The 21,105-nt window shown below is 41.3% G+C and overlaps 1 protein-coding gene across 4 annotated transcripts in view; it reads left to right on the forward strand.

Annotated features, from left to right (window-relative positions):
• The first annotated feature begins 2,059 nt into the window (after positions 1–2,059).
• RBBP5 (retinoblastoma binding protein 5) overlaps positions 2,060–21,105 on the forward strand; it is a 37,788-nt gene continuing 18,742 nt past the window's right edge. For 2 of the 4 annotated variants that reach the window (XM_011957754.1, XM_011957755.1), the window contains exons 1-5: positions 2,060–2,227; positions 8,096–8,121; positions 9,012–9,184; positions 18,713–18,853; positions 19,896–20,058. In XM_011957754.1, coding sequence (XP_011813144.1) covers positions 2,209–2,227; positions 8,096–8,121; positions 9,012–9,184; positions 18,713–18,853; positions 19,896–20,058 — 522 coding nt within the window. In that variant the 5' untranslated portion in view covers positions 2,060–2,208. Of the gene's footprint in view, positions 2,228–7,698; positions 8,122–9,011; positions 9,185–18,712; positions 18,854–19,895; positions 20,059–21,105 lie in introns of those variants that run through there. The other 2 variants (XM_011957757.1, XM_011957753.1) reach the window with 2 other exon arrangements.

Below are 21,105 nucleotides of genomic sequence, written 5' to 3' on the forward strand. Positions count from 1 at the left end.
GTCTAGAACTCCTGACCTCGTGATACGCCTGGCCTCCACCTCCCAAAGTGCTGAGATTACAGGCGTGAGCCATCGTGCCTGGCCTCACTATTTTTATTTTTAACAGCTTTAATTTTAACTTCATCAGCTATATTAGCATCCAATCTATAAAAATTATTACATTGGAATCAGGCGTGGTAGTGTAATCCCTGCATTTTGGAAGGCTGAGGCAGGAGGATCACTTGTGCCCAGGAATTTAAGGTTACAGTAGTGAGCTATGGTTTCTTCATTGCATTCCAGCCTGGGCGACGAAGTGAGACCATATCTCTAAATATATAGATATGATTAGTTTGGATTTGAGAGTCAGAGAATTTAGAGGAAACTAGGCTGTTGTTTTCACATAATATTTTTCTTTGTTGCTTTTGCCTTTATGCAAAGTTTTCCTTTATCTTTGGAGAGCAGAAAAACTGTGGATTTTTTTTTTTTTGAGACGGAGTCTCACTCTGTTACCCAGGCTGGAGTGCAATGGTGCGATCTTGGCTTACTGAAACCTCTCCCTCCCAGGTTCAAACGATTCTCCTGCCTCAGTCTCCTGAGTAGCTGAGCCACCACGCCCAACTAATTTTGTATTTTTAGTAGAGACAGGGTTTCTCCACATTGATCAGGCTGGTCTCGAACTCCTGACCTCAGGTGATCCGCCCACCTCGGCCTCCCAAAGTGCTGGGATTACAGGCGTGAGCCACCGCGTCCGGCTGCAAAAGGCATACTTTACAAAGGTCTAAGGATAATGGAATTAGAAGACATTAATGTAACATGTTCTTGGGAACTAATTAGATACAGAAAGTATTTTATCTTTGACTTGTTTTTGGACCTCTGCTTCATTCTGCAACCTGCAGCCAACTACCATGGTGTCCATCTATTATTAGGAGCCTTAAATAGCTCCTTAATTCACACTTATTCTCTTCAATCGATGTGTCAGACTGTGGGGGCCACTTAATTCCTATTCCAAATTCTTGGGAAAGGAATTTAATTGGGTTGAGCTTAGGTCAGGAGCTTACTGAAAAAGCAATCAACTGGGGCCCGGGGACAGGGTGCACTGTGTGAATGAGGCTTCTTTTTCTGCAAATTTGTCAAGCAGAGGCGGACTGGACTAGCTATATAATTTTGCAGGGCCCTGTGCAAAAATGAAAATGCTGGGCTCCCTAATTCATAAGTTTCATTATTATTTCCAAAAGTTTGCAATTGCAGACAATACGGCAATTAATAACCTTGTGTATGTGTACTTTTCCATCGTCGGAGACCTAGCCCGAGTACTATTTTCTGTAGCGAGCCTTTGACGTTCTTTCCTTTTTCTGATGAGCCACAGCATTTATAGTAGGAACTTATTCATATAAAATTTGCTCCTTCGCTAGATACCAGTAACTGGCCTTCTCTAATTGCTTTGGGTATCTCGTTGGAGTTCTGTATGATTGAGCTCCGGGAAACTCAGTCCACTCCTCATTCCAATTCTTTTTCACAGCGTCCCGGTTAACACTGGGTAAACGGTAAAATCTTAGATAGTAAGGTTTTTATTATCCTAACATAAACAGGCCTAACATATATTGTCGTACCTTTCTGTAGGATTAATGGCATATCTTTACAAATGAGAAATACTTTTCACGAGACTGGAACAGCCTGCAACGCCGCCTACATTCAGGTTAAGTACGCGCGTTGGTGAGGTCAAACGCGCTACACACCTGAGCACTAGGGGACGACCTTCCCTCCTTTCCTGCATTAGTAGGACTTGCCCGGAACCTTTCCTGCGGAATCTGAGGTAGCCCGCCCGGACAACTCCGCTGAACACAACAGGCCAAGAACTAGTAGGTTAACTGTATGCCTGGAATTTCTAGCTCATCTACATGTTTCCGGAGCAAATAGCCCTAAATTCTCGCGCTATTTAAACTCGCTAGTGACGATAACTTTGTTGTACCTCAGCAAGGATCATAATTAATTGTTTCCGAGGAAGTTTATCCTTGATTTTGATCAGGCATATATTTGGGCAGCCCATCTGAAACGAACAAGGAAGGCGGGGGAAGAAAGCGGAAGCCGCGGGGCCTTCTAAGTCCGAAAGTCTCCGGAGCTTGCGCCAGGCTCTTCGCGGCGTCCACCCCTTAGACGCAAGTTGCTGAAGCCGGTCGGGGAGAAGACGTTGTTGCCGGAGCTGAGACCGGGCGGTCACAGTCCGCAGGGATGAACCTCGAGTTGCTGGGTGAGAAGGGCTGTGGTTGCGTTATAGAGAAGCGTTGGGTACTGGAAAGGAGGAAACCCAGGCGGGAGGGGAGTTAGGCTGCAACCTTAGGGACCCTGTTCTGCTCTGGATCATTGGGCACACCTGATGTGGAGCAGCAGCAGGAGGAGGAAGCGCACCTTCTGCCGGAGTAGATTGCATTGCCCCTCCCGAGGCCACTTTCGTATCAGTTATGGAGCGATGGGGACAGTTTGTGACTTAGCTTTGATTATAAGGATCACAGGTGTTGAAGTAGCCCAGAGCAGCCAGGACCAGAGTTGTTGGAGATAGAATTTGAAGAAGTGAGGCTTGGGATGAAGCTTTGAAGACTTGTCAGGGAATTGGGTTTCTGGACAGGTTAATCTTTTTGTAGAAACGAGATGTCCAAGGAGGGGACTTGGAGATCTTCTGATAGAAGCCTCATTGAACGGATGAATAAAGGCTCAGAGGGTAATGGCTAGGCACTAAGCAAGTAAATGGCATAGTTGGCACTGGAATCCAATTATCCTAATTTTCTGTTTAAGGTCCTTTACTAGGGACGGTGTGTAAAACACTGAGGTGTGAAATACGGAGGAAGTTGTCTTGTCATCCTCACTTTGAGTCATTTCCTCCTTATCTCCTATCCAGATTATTTAAAAACTGTAGGTCCTTTCTCCTGGACTTTCATTAGGTGACGTTTAGCATAGTATCCTAGGGGTAACCGAGGTTTTCAAGGACTTCTGCACGACTTGCTGTTCCTAATGGTTAGGTTTCTCTTTAAAGAAAATCAGAAGATGTGTTGTCAAAAGGGCTACAAAGATACATAAAAAATGATCTTTGCCTTAAAGAGCTTTTCATTAAGCAGGGAGTTTAAGGTGATTATGTAAAATAGCCATAGGATATTGCAGAATGTAGGCAGGCCTGAAAGAGGCATTACCAGTTGCTAAGAATGTTTGGAACAGAGAGTGAATGTCTTTGGGGCAAGGGAAGAAGTCAACCAGGAAAAACAAACCCCCGAAACCTGTGGAGGAGTTGGAGTTTTAAGTTTTTTTTTGTTGTTGTTGTTGTTTTAAGACAGTCTCGCGCTGTCGCCCAGGCTGGAGGGTAGTGGCATAATCTTGGCTCACTGCAACCTCCTCCTGGGTTCAAGTGATTCTCATGCTTCAACCTCCTGAGTAGCTGGTACTACAGATACGCACTGCCACGCCTGGCTAATTTTTGTATTTTTAGTAGCGATGGGGTTTCACTGCGTTGGCCAGGCTGGTCTCAAACTCCTGGCCCCAAGCAATCCATCCACTTCAGCCTCCCAAAGTGTCCCTCCATAAGTGGATTTTTAAGGTTGGTGAAATATCAACAGGCTGAAGTATGAAGATATGGGAGGGATGAATTTTCCTGCTTGGTCAGGTTGTGGATAAAGAGAATGCCAAGAGATGGGATTGGTGCCATCTATTTTGTGTTGGTTCTCGAATGCCTAACTGAAAAGTTTGGGCTTTTTAGGGAAGGTAGGGTAGATCCATTGAAGGGTTTTGACTTAGTAACTCAATCAGAGCTGTGAGTCTGTAAGGTTTGTCTTACAGCAATGTGGAGTTCAGTTTTGGAGGAGTGTAAAACCAGTTTGGAGGGGTAGATTATATGAGTGATAAGGAAGGCCTGAGCTAGGAAATAGAAAAGACATTGAGGAGGTAGGGATGACAAATAGATTGCATGTAGTAGTGATGAGTAAGACAGTTACGTGAAAAATTATGAGAGCAAATAATGATGCTATTGATAAAGTGTAAGGACATTGGAAAAAGACAGCTTTGGAGATGTTGAATGTGGTCTAGGGGTCAGGAGACAGGTTTGGATTTATGGGAGAAATTTGTAATCTTACAGATGGGCTCATTGAAACCTTGTGAATAGATCAAGGCACGATCAAGGGAAAAAGTGGTAGGGGGAGAAAAGAAAATTGCCAAGCACACAATCTGTAGTTAGGGGTTAAGAGGAGGAGTAAATGAAGATAATAAGTTAGCTAACAGTTATAAAGTACTTTCTCTGAGCTAGGCAGATTTTCAAGTGCCTTCCATATATTAATCTATGTAGAGGAAGAAGAGAGTACAGATTGGTGTGGTGTCTTCATAGAAGCCAATCAGAGCAGTTGAGTCTGAGGGCTGAGAATGGGTTGCTCTGATTAGTCCTTTGGCAGCTTGGAACAGAAGCCAGATTACAATGATTTTAGAATGGTGTGGGAGACAAGGGCAAAAGGTTGACCCTTATTTTTAAAAACTTAAGGATGGAAGAAAGGTGATAACACTAGCACTTTGAAAGAGTAGCAGGGACTTGCAAAAGGCTTTTCTTGAATGATACAGAAGACTCATTAGGATAAAACTTAGGAAAGAATATTTATTTTTATTTATCTTTTGAGACAGAGTCTGGCTCTGTTGCCCAGGCTGGCGTGCAGTGTCACAATCGGCTGACTGCAACTTGCGCTTCCCAGGTTCAACCGATTCTCCTACCTCAGCCCTCCTGAGTAGCTGGGATTACAGGCACCTAACACCACACTTGGCTATATTTTTTGTATTTTTAGTAGAGACTGGGGTTCACCATGTTGGCCAGGCTGGTCACGAACTCCTGACCTCAAGTGATCTGCCCACCTTGGCCTTCGAAAGTGCTAGGATTACAAGTGTGAGCCACCGTGCCCAGCCAGGAAGGAATATTTAGCACTGAAAGGTTAGACAAATTAAAGAAGCCTGGGTCTGAAAGATAACAATCTCTGAAAATGACTGTATTTTAAAGTGAGAAAGTTAATGACTACAGATAAAAGGAAAGGAACAGAAGTAATGTGATTTTGGAAGCATATTGAAGGACATCTGGCCAGATGAAGGAAATGAATGACAATGTATTTTTAATGTGGTTACTCAAGTGGCTCATAGGTGGACAGTAGTTTTACTTCTGTAACCACTTTTTGAGCCCCTGCTGTGTGCACTGGAGATACAGTTAAATAAGATCATTCGTCAAACTTATTTTTACCACAAATCACAGTAAGAAATATATATTCTATCACAGTTCACTATATGTACATACACACACATGTGTAACTAAATTTCTTAGGATTATACTTAATCCTTGTTATGTTCAGTGTCCTCTGATATTTTCTTTTCTTCTTTTTTTTTCCCCCCCTTTAGACAGAGTCTTGCTTCTGTCGCCCAGGCTGGAGTGCAATGGCATGATCTTGGCTCACTGCAACGTCTGCCTCCTGGGTTCAAGCAATTCTCCTGCCTCAGCCTCCCGAGTAGCTGGGATTACAGGCGTGTACCACCATGCCCGGCTAATTTTTTTTATTTGTGTTTTTAGTAGAGACGGAGTTTCACCATGTTGCCTCAGCTGGTCTCGAACTCCTGACCTCGTGATCTGCCTGCCTTGGCCTCCCAAAGTGCTGGGATTACAGGTGTGAGCCACTGCACCTGGTTGATATTTTCTAATCTATTGAAACACTTGTTCCAACTCACTAAATTAATGTATCCATTTATGGTGGGTTGCGTCCTACTGTTTGAAAAACATTGAAATAAGATACCACTTTTGCCCTGGTAAATAGAGCTAAGAGGAGAGACAAACAAGTAACTGTGTATCATATAGAACCACAATAAATGAATGAGCTATGGGAATCCAGCTAAAAGCAATTACAAGCAGTTGAGGCCAGGTGAGGTGGCTCACGCCTGTAATCCCAGCACTTTGGGAAGCCAAAGCGGGTGGATCACCTGAGGTCAGGAGTTCAAGACCAGCCTGTCCAAGATGGTGAAACCCTGTCTCTACTAAAAATACAAAAATTAGCCATGCATGGCAGCCTGTGCCTGTAATCCCAGCTACTCGGGAGGCTGAGGCAGGAGAATCACTTGAACCTGCGAGACAAAGGTTGGAGGGAGCCGACATCATTGCACTACAACCTGGGGGACAAGAGCGAACTCTGTCTCAAATAAATACATATATGGATATATATATGGATATCTATATGGATATCTATATATGGATATCTATATATGGATATATATACACACACATACAGAAAAAAAGTCTCCCCATCCCAAATTTTAAGTGGGGTTTATCCTTTATTTTTATTATTTTTTTTTTGAGACAATTTCCCTCTTGTTGTCCAGGCTGAAATGCAATGGTGTGATCTCAGCTCACTGCAACCTCTGCCTCCCAGGTCCAAGAGGTTCCCCTGCCTCAGCCTCCGGAGTAGCTGGGATTACAGGCATGTGCCACCACACCTGGCTAATTTTGTATTTTTAGTAGAGACAGGGTTTCTCCATGTTGGTCTGACTGGTTTTGAACTCCCGACCTCAGGTGATCCACCCGCCTTGGCCTCCGAAAGTGCTGGGATTACAGGCGTGAGCCACCACGTGGGCTTTGTACACATAAATTTCTAAGGACTAGGCCGGGCGTGGTGGCTCACGCCGGTAATCCCAGCACTTTGGGAGGCTGAGGCAGGTGGATACCTTGAGGTCAGAAGTTTGAGACCAGCCTGGCCAACATGGCCAAACCACATCTCTACTAAAAATACAAAATTAGCTGGGCATGGTGCCACGTGCCTGTAATCCCAGCTGCTGCTCGGGAGGCTGGGGCAGGAGAAGCGCTTGAACCTGGGAAGCAGCTGTTGCGGTGAGCCAAGATTGTGCCACTGCACTCCAGCTTGGGTGACAGAACGAGACTCCGTCTCAAAAAAACAAACAAACAAACAAAAAAACCAGGCTGGTCAAGAAAAAAAAACAAACAAAAATACCCCCCAAAAACCTGAAAGAAATAAAGAGAATTTCGTGTTTAATCAACTACTATTTGCTGTCACAACCTAAATGCTGTTATTAGTCAGGAAGAGGTGTGATCGCTGCTTTTAGTAAAGGTTTCAAGGTTTCAAAGAGTAATTGTGATAATTTGACTGATACAAATTGACTCTTGCCCTTCCTTGCTCTTTTTTTTGAAATGGAGTCTTGTTCTGTCACCCAGGTTGGAGTGCAGTGGCACGATCTCAGCTCGCTGCAACCTCCACCTCCCGGTTTCAAGTGATTCTTCTGCCTCAGCCTCCTGAGTAGCTGGGATTACAGGTGCACACCACCACACCCGGCTAATTTTTGTATTTTTAGTAGAGACGGGGTTTCACCATGTTGGCTAGGCCGGTCTCGAACTCCCTTGTGATCTGCCCGCCTTGGCCTCCCAGAGTGCTAAGATTACACGCATGAGCCACCAAGCCCAGCTCCTTGCTCTTACCTTAGTAAATATGGAAATAAATTGTGAAATGCCCAAAGGGTGTGATGGAGAGAGACTATTGCTAACTTGGATATGTCAGCAGTTGTCACACTTTTTAGTATCAGGATCCCATTACACTTTTAAGAAGTAGAGGACCCCCAAAGAGTTTTTGTTTATGTAGGTGATATCTACCTACCAGTGTTTACCAATTTAGAAGTTAGAACTGAGATAATATTTTTAAAGCACATTATTTAGAAATAACCATAATAAATCCGTTACATGTTTATGTAAGTAGTTACTTTGTTTTCAAAAACAAAGTATTTAGTGAGGAAAATGCCACTGTTGTGACATTTTTACAAATGTCTTGAATGTTTGCCTGAATAGAAGTTGGGGGACTTCTATCTGCTCCTGCCTTCGCTCTGTTGCAACATCCCAGGTCATATAGTCTCAGGAAAGCTCATCTGTATACTTTCGAGTAAACAAGTCATCTTAGCAGAATCTTGAAAATCTGTGTGGCCTCATGGAATGCCTGAAAGGGCGTCATATCCCCCTTTCATTTTCGTTTTGTCAGCCACTGCTATACACTGTTCATGAGTTGTATGATCCTTGCTATGTGGTACATGTTCCATCAACTCTTTCTTTGCTTTGTTGCAGAGTCCTTTGGGCAGAACTATCCAGAGGTAAGAGTGTAGTATTGCGGTGATTTTAGGAACATAGTAACTTGTGGATGTTTATGTTAGAACAGAAAATACTTTTTGATCCTTGTGTTTTGACAAAGAAGCATTAAGTGTGATAATATATGTTTTGCTATGATAAGGAACTAGTGTATAATTTTGATCAGGGAGGAAATAGGCAAAGTGAGCTAGAAATCTTATCATGATCTTGTAATCTTACAGTTCATTTTCCTTTAAATAAAAGAAAAACTTTCATTGAAGGATTTTTCACAAACAACACCATCGTAGATTTTTTTGTGTGCTTTTCTTGTTTTGATCAATGTTTTTACGTAGTAAAGCAAAATGTATGCTATACATGTGCTTTACTTTTTTAAGTGTAAAACTATTTTGTAACACTTGAATGTTTGAGGATAGACATACATTGTAGTTATTTTAAATAGCTTGCTATTGATATGAAATAATTTGACTTCTCTGATGTTACGCTTTGTAGGCTATTCCAGGGTGTTTTTTTTTTAATTCTTAAAAAAAAATTCTTTTAAATTCTTTTTGTTTTAAATTCTTGGAATAAATTCCCAGAATTATGATGACTGCATCAATAGATATGACTTTTTAAATGCTTCTGTTATATTTTGCCTATTTGCCCTCCAGAAAGTTTATACAAAGTTATAGTAGTGATGTAAGGGATTGATCACATCTGTTTCCAGAATCTGTGGTTAGCTTTAATAAATGTTTCTTCATTTTGGCTATTTTAATAGATATAAGAAGACACAGATTATTTTGGTATACAGTGTAATTTATATTCAATAAAAGTATCACAAGTGATAAAGAACCTTTAGGAAATAATTTGGATATCTGGCTATTGTTGTCTCTATTCTTGTATTTGTTTCAACTTTTAGGAAGCTGATGGAACTTTGGATTGTATCAGCATGGCTTTGACTTGCACCTTTAACAGATGGGGCACACTGCTTGCAGTTGGCTGTAATGATGGCCGAATTGTCATCTGGGATTTCTTGACAAGAGGCATTGCTAAAATAATTAGTGCACACATCCATCCAGTGTGTTCTTTATGGTAAGACATTTTTAAATTAATATTTAAATATGAGTTAGGAGAATGAATGATGACTACATGTTTGCAAATCTCGTTGTAGATATTTTAATACTTAGATTTTAAAATATTCAGCCGTTAGTAATACAGTTTATCATGGTTTGTGTAGATTCTGAGACTATGCTGTCCTTGAAGCACCTTTCTTTGGAGAAATTCATTGTATTATGGATCTGTATCAGGTGCTGAGAATATCTCAATACTGAAATGAGATATTTTCAGATTGTAATTGTAGTATAATTGTGATACTGACTTTTCATTTAGAATAAAAAGTCTCAGGACAGAAGCTTGGAAGTCATCGAGTCCAATTTTGTCCAGGTTATTGAATTTCAGTAATTTTAGTGATCACAAGTGTGACTATTCCTTCAATGAAATATAGTTATTAAGGTTTTATAGCAAATGTAAAAACAGTTGAAATCTGCTGTTACATGAATTCCCATTGATTTCACTCTTACTCTCTGAAACTATTTGCTTCAGAAAATTTTATTTTGGGGCAGCATTTTTTTTAAATGAACTTGGGGCCAAAAAAAAGGACCTAATCCGATCAAGGTTAAGTCTATCTCCTTTTGTCTAAATGGTATTATAAAGCATTGGATTGGGAGGAGGCTTGAGTCACAGTGAAGTTTAGCCAGTAATGTACTGGTACTTTCCTCTTATATCTAATAATCCAGGAAGCACTGGCCTGGATCTCTTAGGTGCCTTCCACCGCCTTTCTGTTTCTTTTTTGTTGTATTCTTGCAGTAAAGATACAGGCATGGTGGCTCATGCCTGTAATCCGAGCACTTTGGGAGGCTGAGGCAGGTAGATGACTTGAGGTCTGGAGTTCGAGACTGGCCTGACCAACGTGGTGAAACCCCATCTTTACTAAAAATACAAAAATTAGTCAGGCATAGTGGCGGGTGCCTGTAATCCCAGCCACTTGGGAGACGGAGGCAGGAGAATTGGTTGAACCCCGGAGGCAGAGGTTGCAGTGAGCTGAGATCCACTGCACTCCAGACTGGGTGACAGAGTAAGACTCCTGTTTCAAAAAAAAAAAAAAAAGAAAAGATTTAAATAGATACACATATTTTTAACAGTTTTAAGAGGGGTGTGTGTGTGTATGTATGTGTTTCACATAATATAAAATTTAGAGTGTACCATTCACAGGTTTTTATATATTCAGAGTTGTGCAACCATCATCATAATATAATTTAGAACTGGCTAGATGCATTGGCTCTTGCCTGTAATCCCAGAGCTTTGAAAGGCTGAGATGAGAGGATTCCTTGAGCCCAGGAGAGCAACACAGTGAGAACTTATCTCTACAAAAAGTAAAAAAATTAGCTGGGTGTGTGGTGCACATCTGTAGTCCTGGCTACTTAGGAGGCTGAAGTGAGAGAATCACTTGAGCGCAGGAGTTCTAGGCTGTAATGAGCCATGATTGTGCCACTGCACTCCGGTGCCTGGGTAACAATAAACCTTGTCTCTTAAAAAAAAAAAAAAGAACTCTTACCTATTAAAAGTATGTGTGTTTTTATTATATAGTAATACATACTTATTCTAGAAAATCATGGAAAATAAAACAAATAGCTAGTATTTTCTGTAGACCTCCTAACCAGATACTACTACTTTGTATGTATAGATTTTTGTTGTTGTTGTTTCTGAGACAGGGTCTTGCTCTGTGGCCCAGGCAGGAGTGCAGTGGCTAGTCACAGGCATGATCACAGTTCGCTGCAACCTTGAAATCCCAAGTGATCCTCCTGAGTAACTAGGTCTACAGATGTGCGCCACCATGCCTGGCTAATTTTAAAAAATTTTTTATAGAGACAAGGTCTTGCTATGTTGCTTAGGCTTGTCTTGAACTCCTGGCTTCAATCGATCCTCCCACCTCAGCCTCCCAAAGTGCTAGGATTACGGTTGTGAGCCACCATGTCTGCTCAGTTTCTAGATGATTTTTTTAAGCATAGTTTGTAATTGTGCTATATTCTATATTTTGCTTTTGCCTCCTAATACTGTCTAGACATTTTTCTGCTTGAGTAGCCTTTAACAACTTTTTAAATGACTGTATATTGTCTGATAAACCGTAATTTACTTAACCATTTTCTGTTTTTTTTTTCCTCGATTACATAATGTTTAGTGAATGTCTTTGTGCCATAGTTTATCTCATATATTCATTCATTCATTCAGTAGGTGTTGACCATGAGTTATGTACCAGGTGCTGTGTTAGGCTCTGGGGACACAAAAACAAATGAGAAATTCTTGATGATTAGTAGGAGGTGGATTTGCATACAGGTGCATGTACTAAAGCTTTATATGTACTATACAATAACTATATTTAAGATTTAGTGGAGATGAAAGCACAAAGAAGGAAGTTATCAATTGTACTGGAGGGGACTAATGGTCAGAAAAGCCGTCATAGATGAGATAATTTATAACTTCATTTTATTTTATTTTTTTGAGACAGATCTTGCTCTGTCGCCCAGGCTGGAGTGCAATGGTGTGATCTTGGCTCACTGCAACCTCCACCTCCTGGGTTCAGGCAATTCTGCCTCAGCCTCCTGAGTAGCTGGAATTACAGGTGCACACCACCACGCTTGGCTAATATTTGTATTTTTGATAGAGACAAGGTTTCGCCATGCTGGCCAGACTGGTCTTGAACTACTGACCTCAGGTGATCTGCTCTCATTGGCCTCCCAAAGTGGTGGGATTGCAGGTGTAAGCCGCCGCGCCCAGCCAGATAATTTATAACTTTAAATTTGTATGTTAAGTAGATGTTTGCCAGATATATTCCAAGCAGAGGGCACTGCACAGGCAAAGTCATATCAGCTTGAAACAAGTATGGTACAATAGCGAACTACAGGTATCAGGATAGCTGGATTGTGGTATGGGAAATGTGATATGACAAGAGCCAAGGTAAACCAAGGTCCTCATGGAGAACCTCGTCTGCCAGACTCATGAATTTGAACCATAGCTTGTATGTACTGTGAAGTCATTAAGAGATTTTGGCAAGAAAGTAACATGATGAGCTTTTATTTTAAAAAGAACTTTAGAGCATCAAGTAGAAAAGAGATTGAAGGGACCACAGTGAGTGAACATAGGAGAACTGCTGTGGTGTAGGCTAGAGACGATGAGTGTTGCAGTAAGAAAGGAGCCAAGTTAGACAGATGTAGAAATGGTAGAAATAAGAGGACTTAGTCATTAATTCGATTGTGGTGAGTGAAATGGAAAAGTTAAGATGATTTTAGGTTTCTGGCTTGGTTGAAGATACTCCTTAATGGAAGATTTGAGGGGGAAGTGGTGAGTTTGAGATTATTATGGTTGCATGTCTCTTGTTATTTTCATGTTAGTTTTTTGCAAATATTTGTGTTAAGAGTATCTTCCCTGTAAGATGGTAAGTGCTGTGAGAATACGAACCTTGTGTACCATTTCACTGCTATGTTCTCAGCTTCTGGCATTGTACCTGATACACAGTAGTCATTCAGATACTTGTTGGATGAATGGGAGATGTCCCAAAAAGCATCTGAGATGCCCAATGGGCATTTGGTCTGTGATTTCTCATTACAGTAGACTTCCAGAAGTGTGTTATTAGTCAGACAAAGGATATAAAGTGAGAGATTTTTCAACCCCTCCCTCCAACATTTTTAACATTTTAAAATCACAAAACCTATACTTGATAATTTAAAAATTTTTTTTTTTTGAGACAGAGTGTTGCTCTGTCGCCCATGCTGGAGTGCAGTGGTGCAATCTTGGCTCACTGCAGCCTACGCCTCCCAGTTTCAAGTGATTCTCCTGCCTCAGCCTCCTGAGTAGCTGGGATACAGAAGCGTGCCACCATGCCCGGCTAAGTTTTGTATTTTTAGTAGAGGTGGGATTTCACCATGTTGGCCAGGCTGGTCTCGACCTCCTGATCTCAGGTAATCTGCCTGCCTTGGCCTCCCAAAGTGCTGAGATTACAGGCGTGAGCCACTGCGCCCGGCCGTTAAAAATACTAATATGCAGAGTACAAAATGAAAGCCCTTTGTCTACTTCTTGGGGTAACCACTGTTAAAGAGTGTGGAATATATCCTGTCTATAAGATATCTATATCTTTATATGTGGAAAAAAATTAATACATATATCCATATAATATGTTTTTAAACAAAAATAAATATATTTTGTTCTGTAGCTTGCTTTTACACTTACCATATAGTGGATATTTCTCTGTGTCTCATTATTTTAAATAGTTGTGTCTATAGCGTATTGCATAGTATACATGCATAATAGATTTAACTGTTCCTTATTTGAGCATATTAGGGAACAAATTTTACCAAGAGAAGTTTTGGGTAGGCCTGATAGCTGACTTCAACTATTAGTAAAGTTGATGTATGAAAGAGAGAAAAAAATGGCCCAGGATGTAGAAGCAGAACTGGTAGGTACTGGCTGGGCGCGGTGGCTCATGCCTGTAATCCCAGCACTTCCAGAGGCTGAGGCTCACCAATCATTTGAGGTCAGGAGTTTGAGACCAGCCCCTACAACATGGTGAAACTCCGTCTCTACTAAAAATACAAAAATTAGCTGGGCATGGTGATGTGCGCCTGTAATCCCAGCTACTTGGGAGGCTGAGGCAGGAGAATCGCTTGAACCCGGCATGCGGAGGTTGAAGTGAGCCGAGGTCTGCCTGGGCTACAGAGTGAGACCCTATCTGGAAAAAAAAAACTAAAAAACAAAACAGAATTAGTAGGTAGTGAACAGAAGTTAGGTATAGGGAAACAAAAGTTAACTCCAAGTAGAGAGGAGCTCCCAAGCAGAGGTGCTGTACATGGGATTAACTGCCCAGGAGAGAGCTATCCGAGAGCTGTTCTTGCCTGAGCTTGACACCCCCATTTTTAGGATGCTGCAGAAGAAATTCAAGCACTGGATGGGGGCCATAGGTAGACTTTAGCACATTGGAATCAGTAAAGACCCATCTGTCTTTGGGAAAGGAGCTGTGAGAAAATATGATAATTCCTAATTCTTGAGCTTACAGAATTTGGAATTGAAGAATAAATTATTTTTTTAGTTTTTACTTTTCTTTATGACTTAATTTTTAGTTAGATTTCCCTCCATTATGACAGAAATACAAGCTTGCTGTGAAAGAAAACAAAAATTATAGTGCAGTAGCAGTAGGTTTTTTTTTTTTAACTCACCCACCCCCTAGTACAGAAGAGTTTAGAGGGAAAACGGAATCATAGCTAACATTTTGTTCTATAGTCTATTTGTGCTAAAAGGCCTACAGGAATAGCAACGAAACCTGTTCCTTTTTTCTCCTCACTCTCAGTCTTGTGCCATTCCTAGTAGACTTCTATTTTTGGGGGCTATTTCTTCTGCTGTTTAGCTTCGTATTTCTAATATAATGTGTATTGCTTTTTCGTTAATTTCAGAAATTGGGTTTCCTGTTACAGTGTATTTGAATTTTAACTTACCCTTTACCCTCCCATCATCATCATCATCCATCCAGCTATTGGCTTTTTTTTGGTGCACCTTTGCATTTTAACACCTTTAGGCCTCTTCAGAGTTGACATTCTCTAGAAGGACTCACTAATTGCCTCACTGTAGATATTCTAGAGCCGGTAGAAGAGAGACACCAGAGTCCTTTTGTGTGCAGGCTTTAACTTAATCGCTCTATATTTATAACCTTAGCTTACCCCTGCCTTCCTCTGTTCCTGAGTCCTGAGTCTGGGAATATATTTATTTTGTCTCTGATATAAATTTTTTTTTGAGCACTTATTATGTACCAGGCATTGAGTACTTATTATGTGCCAGGCTAAGAATTTTTTATGTATTAATTTAAATTCTCTCAGCAGCCTTCTGCGGGTAGATACCATTTTTATTCATGTGTCATAGATGAGGAAATTGAAGCCCATAAAACTTAAGTAACTTGCCTAAGATCACACAGCTAGGAGGTGGTAATGTCTAGGCTTGAGCAGAAGTCTGACTTTTGAGCCATGTTCTTAATCATGAAGATTATATTGCCTGCTGAGTTTCTCAATAGCATCTCCTTTTGATTTCAAAACCTGGGTAAAGTATAGGTTTTGGGTTACTTTTTTACTTGTTCCATTTGTTTTTTGTTTTTGTTTCCTGCCTTCCTATGGGCTACTTGGACAAGTTTTTAGAATTCCATTTTGCTTTATCTGTAGTGTTTTTGAGTGTATACCCTTGTGTAGCTTTAGTGGTTACTAGGTTTTACATCATACATTTATAACTTACCACAGTCTACTGGTGATAAATTGTACTGGTGAACATTTTACCAGTTCAAGGGAAGTGTAGAAACCTTACCTTCCTGTTGTCCCCTTGTCCTTTCTTGTATATAATTGTCTTAAATATTTGCTTTACATACATTGAGACCCACATAAGACAGTGTTAAAATATGTGTTTCAAACATCAAAACTCAAGAAGAGAAAAAGTAATTTTTTCTTTTTTTTTTGAGACGGATTCTTGCTTTGTCGCCCAGGCTGGAGTGCAATGCCGCGATCTCGGCTCACTGCAACCTCTGCCTCCCAGGTTCAAGTGATTCTCCGACCTCAGCCTCGCGAGTAGCTGGGACTACAGGCGTACACTACTACGCCCAGCTAATTTTTGTATTTTTGGTAGAGATGGAGTTTCACCATGTTGGCCAGGATGGTCTCGATCTCTTGACCTCGTGATCCGCCTGCCTTGGCCTCCCAAAGGGCTGGGGTTACAGGCGTGAACCACCGCACCCGCCTTTTTTTTTTTTTTTTTTTTTTTTCCAGAGACAGAGTTTCGTTCTTGTTACCCAGGCTGGAGTGCAGTGGCGCGATCTCAGCTCACTGCAACCTCTGCCTCCTGGTTTCAAGCAATTCTACAGCCTCAGGCTCCCAAGTAGCTGGGATTACAGGCATGTGCTACCATGCCTGGCTAATTTTTGTATTTTTAGTAGAGATGAGTTTTCACCATGTTGGCCAGGTTGGTCTCGAACTCCTGACCTCAGGTGATCTGCCTGCCTTGGCTTCCCAAAGTGCTGGGATTATAGGCGTGAGCCACCACACCTGGCTGAGAAAAAGTAATTTTATCTACCCATGTATTTATACTCTTCATTGTTCATTCTTCCTTCCTGATGTTCTAAACCCTTCCTTTAATCTTTTCTGAACATTATGTAGCCAACTTTAGAGTATGTCTGCTAGCAACAAATGTCTCAGTTTGCCTGTTTATTCCTGGGATGACAGTTCTTTTCTTTAGCGCTTGAAAAATGTGCCACTTCCTTCTGGCTTCCATGGTTTCTGATGAGAAATCCCTTTTCATTCACATTGTTGTTCCTCTATAGATAAGGCATCATTTTTCTCTTGCAGCTTTCAAGAGTTTTTCGTTGTCTTTAGTTTTCAGAAGTTTGTCTGTGTTTCTTGGAGTGGATTTCTTTGGGCTCATCCTAGTTGATGTTCTTGAATCTGTAGGTTTTATATCTCTTGCCAGATTTAGGAAAATTTTAGCCATTATATCTTCAAATACCTTAACATCCACGTCTGTATTCTTTCCTTCCAGGATTCTGATGACATGAGTATTAGATCTTTTGTTATATTCTGAGGCTCTGTGTATGTGTATATATATACACACACACACATATATATGTAGACACATATATACACACACAGACACATCTCATATATATGTCTATTTTCTCGCTATTGAGATTGGGTAGTTTTTATTCCATCTTCCAGTTTGCTGATTCTTTCCCTTTTTTTCCTCCATTGGCTGGTGAATTCATCTATTGAGTTTATTTCTGTTACTATAGTTTTCAGTTCTAAAATTCCCATTTGGTTCTTCTCTGTATCTTCTATTTCTTCGCTAAGATTTTCTGGGGTTTTTCCCCCATCTGTTTCAGGCATGTTCATAATAGTTTGTTGAAGCATTTTTATGATGGCTACATTATAATCCTTGTCAGATAATTCTGACATTTATGTCATCTCTGTATTAGTGTCTATTGATTGTCTTTTCTTACTTAAGTTGAGATTTTCTTTTGTTCTTGAGTTGACAAGTGATTTTCATTTGAAACCTGGGCATTTTGGGTATTATGAGACTGTAGATCTTACTTATTTTTTATTTTTTCTTGAGACAGTCTCACTGTGTTGCCCAGGCTGGAGCTCAGTGGTGCCATCTTGGCTCACTGTAACCTCCGCCTCCCAGGTTAAAGCAATTCTCCTGCCTCAACCTCCCGAGTATCTGGGACTACAGGCGCATACCACCATGCCTGGCTAATTTTGTGTATTTTTAGTAGACAACGGGGTTTCACCATATGGCCAGGCTGGTCTCAAACTTTTGGCCTCAAGTGATTTGCCTGCCTCGGTCTCCCAAAGTGCTGGGATTACAGGTGTGAGCCATTGCGCCCCATCTATAGATGTTACTTAAATCTTCTAGTTTAGCAGGCCTCCTCTGATACTGCACAGGGGAATGGAGTGTGCCATCTTGTTACTGCCAGAGGCGAGTGAAAGTCCAGGTTTCTTCTTACTTGGCCTTGTTACTGCTGGGGGGGATTGAAAGTTTAGGCTCTCTACTAGGTCTCTGCTGATGACATCCTGTCTGGGAAGGATAGGAGTTCCTTGTTCCTTCTCTCTGTGTGTCCTCTGACACCATGGTGGTGCAACCTCATTACTGCTGGTGGTAATGCAAATTTGATTCCCTACTGAGCCTTCTTGGACACCATCCCAGTGAGGTGGGGAGGGTGCCTTGTTATAGCTGGATAAAGGTGAAGTCTAGGCTATCTGCTTGAACCTGGCTAAGAGGGGGATTTGCAGTTCTTTTCTGTGATGTTTGGCTGGAGTAGATTGGTTATTGTCTTGAAGTTTTCTGTCTTGCCAGGCTGTCCTTTTCTGGTCCCTTAGCTGGGGAAAGCAGGCTCTTCTTGGGGATTTTTGTGTGTGTCCACTAGCATTACCAGGTTGTTGACTTCTCCTTCACCTGGAACGGAGAACATGAGGCAGAAAGAAAATTCCGGGATTTCACTGTTGTGCTGTTGTGTCATCCTTAAGAGTCTGCAGTCTCTGGCTTGTCTGTCCTTTGTCATCAGAACCTTTTTTGTGTTTTATATATGATGTCCAGTGTGTTTATCTGTACTTAGCAGAAGGAATTAATTCTTTCTCAGTTTCTTTTAAAATTATTTTAAATAACAGATACTTACCTTTTTTTGGTTTTGTTTATACCATGATGGTGCAACTTCTGAGATAACTTCAGAAAGTTCAAATATATCAACCTTAAAGGCCAGCTGATTTTTAGACTCTTCTAAGATGTTTTTCTCTTATTTCACTGAGTCACTTTATAGTTTTATCTTGAAATATTATGAGCTTTCATTACTAGATAATAAAATGTCATGAAAACATTCTTATTTATTGCCTAGTTGCAAAAGCTTGTGGATTTGAGTATAAGCAGAACAAAACCAGAAACATTGTTGACCTGTGCAATTGCAGCAGTGTGTGTGACTTACACAGTTTATTCCTGAGAGTGGTACGGTATACCTAGAATATGTGCTAAATTACCCCTGTTTTTCCTCAGCTGGAGCCGAGACGGTCATAAGCTCGTGAGTGCTTCCACTGATAACATAGTATCACAGTGGGATGTTCTTTCAGGCGACTGTGACCAGAGGTTTCGATTCCCTTCACCCATCTTAAAAGTCCAGTATCATCCGCGAGATCAGTATGTCTAAGCGATTTCTCTCCGGGGGTGGGGTCTAATTCTATATGGATTATATGGAATGGGCTCATGATAATTTTGGTTTATGGTTTTAGAAGGCAAATACGCATCTCTTCAAAACTTCTACATAAAATAATCTTTCTGTCTAGGTTGGCTCTATTGAATACATTTCTTTCTTTCTCTATTTTTTTTTTTTTTTTTTTTTGAGACAGGGTCCTGCTCTGTCACCCAGGCTGGGGTGCAGTGGCGTGATCTGGCTCACTGCAACCTCTGCCTCCCGGGTTCAAGATTCTCCTGCCTCAGCCTCTCGGGTAGCTGGGGCTGCAGCATGCCACCATGCCCAGCTAATTTTTGTATTTTTAGTAGAGATGGAGTTTCCCCATGTTGGCCAGGTTGGTCTCGAACTCCTGACCTCGTGATCTGCCTGCCTCGGCCTCCCAAAGTACTGGGATTACAGGCGTGAGCCACTGCACCTGGCCCTGAATACTTTTTTTTTAATTTAAATTTTTTTTAAAAAAAATTTTTATTTTTTTTTTTTGCGACGGAGTCTTGCTGCGATGCCCCGGCTGGAGTGCAATGGCGCAGTCCCGGCTTACTGCACCCTCCTCCTCCTGTTTTCAAGCGATTCTCCTGCCTCAGCCTCCCGAGTAGCTGGGATTACAGGCATAGGCACCACATCTGGGTAAGTTTTTGTATTTTTAGTAGTGATGCGGTTTCACCGTGTTGGCCAGGCTGGTCTCAAACTCCTGACCTCAAGTGATCTGCCCGCCTCAGCCTCCCAAAGTGCTGGGATTACAGGTGTGAGCCACTGCACCGGTCTCTTATTTTTTTTTTTTTTAATGATTATGTGTTATTTCATCAAGACTAATTTTACTCAGAATTTTCCCTGTTATTAGATCTGTGGATTTTATGCTTTTTCACTGTTTCAGATTTGCTTGGGCTGGGCAAGTTGATGAGGGTATGGACAGGGATCAGGGAAAAGGACAGGGAATCAGCTTGCTGATACCAAAGCAACAGCCAACGTACTGTTCGTATTTTTAAACAGGAACAAGGTTCTCGTGTGTCCCATGAAATCTGCTCCTGTCATGTTGACCCTTTCAGATTCCAAACATGTTGTTCTGCCGGTGGATGATGACTCCGATTTGAACGTTGTGGCATCTTTTGATAGGCGAGGGGAATATATTTATACAGGAAACGCAAAAGGCAAGGTAAGCCTAAAAGCCGGCAAATCAGGCATCTTGTACACTGGCTCATTTAATGTTTACTTGTTTTGTTTCCTTTGAAAATTTTTTTATTCTTGGACTAAGCACAGTTCCTTCCTGCAGCAAATGTAGTCTAATTTTCCTCCATCGCTTAACAATAATTTTTGATCTTTGGCTTTAGAGTGATAGAGATTATTTGACCTAGAAAAGCATGGAAGGACTTTACTGGATGCTAGTAATGAAGGGCCATTATGAAATTATAAAATTTCAGTGTCATGTTATCAACTGGAACACTGCTGATCAAAATGTCTTAATATCTGGTTTTATAAAAGATTGTATAATTCAGGCCAACTTAACTTAGAGTACTGAGACTTACTCTTCTTTTTCCTTCTTGTTAAACTTCTGACCTTGCCTTTTGGAATGTGTAGGCCCTTTTCTCTGGAATACATTGCAGAAGGTGTTTCTTCTGTGGAATAAGAAGTCAGGTCAGGTGACCTTTAAAGGTTCTTTTCATGCTTAGAGTAGTTCCACTGGGCATCTTGATTTATTTTTATTTTTATTTTTTGACTGGGGCACATGGGCTAGTATAATTTCATGGCTATTTTAGACAGGCAATTTTTGTTTTGTTTTGTTTTGTTTTCTGAGATGGAGGCTTACTCTGTTGCCCAGGCTGGAGTGCAGTGCATGATCTCGGCTCACTACAACCTCCACCTTGTGGGTTCAAGCGATTCTCCTGCCTCAGCCTCTTGAGTAGCTGGGATTACTCCTGACTTTAAGTGATCTGTCCATCTCAGCCTCCCAAAGTGCTGTGATTACAGATGTGAGCCACTGGCAGCCAGCCTTAGAAAGGCATTTTTTTTTTTTTTAAGACGGAGTTTCGCTCTTGTCGCCCAGGCTGGAGTGCAGTGGTGTGATCTTGGCTCACTGTATCCCTCCCCTCCTGGGTTCAAGTGATTCTCTGCCTCAGACTCCCGAGCAGCTGGGATTATAGGCGTGTGCCACCACCGCCAGCTAATTTTTGTGTTTTTACTTATTTTTCGTTTTTTTTTTTTT

This window comes from Colobus angolensis, unplaced genomic scaffold (genome assembly GCF_000951035.1).
Source record: "Colobus angolensis palliatus isolate OR3802 unplaced genomic scaffold, Cang.pa_1.0 Scaffold449, whole genome shotgun sequence".
Taxonomy (NCBI): Eukaryota; Metazoa; Chordata; class Mammalia; order Primates; family Cercopithecidae; genus Colobus; species Colobus angolensis.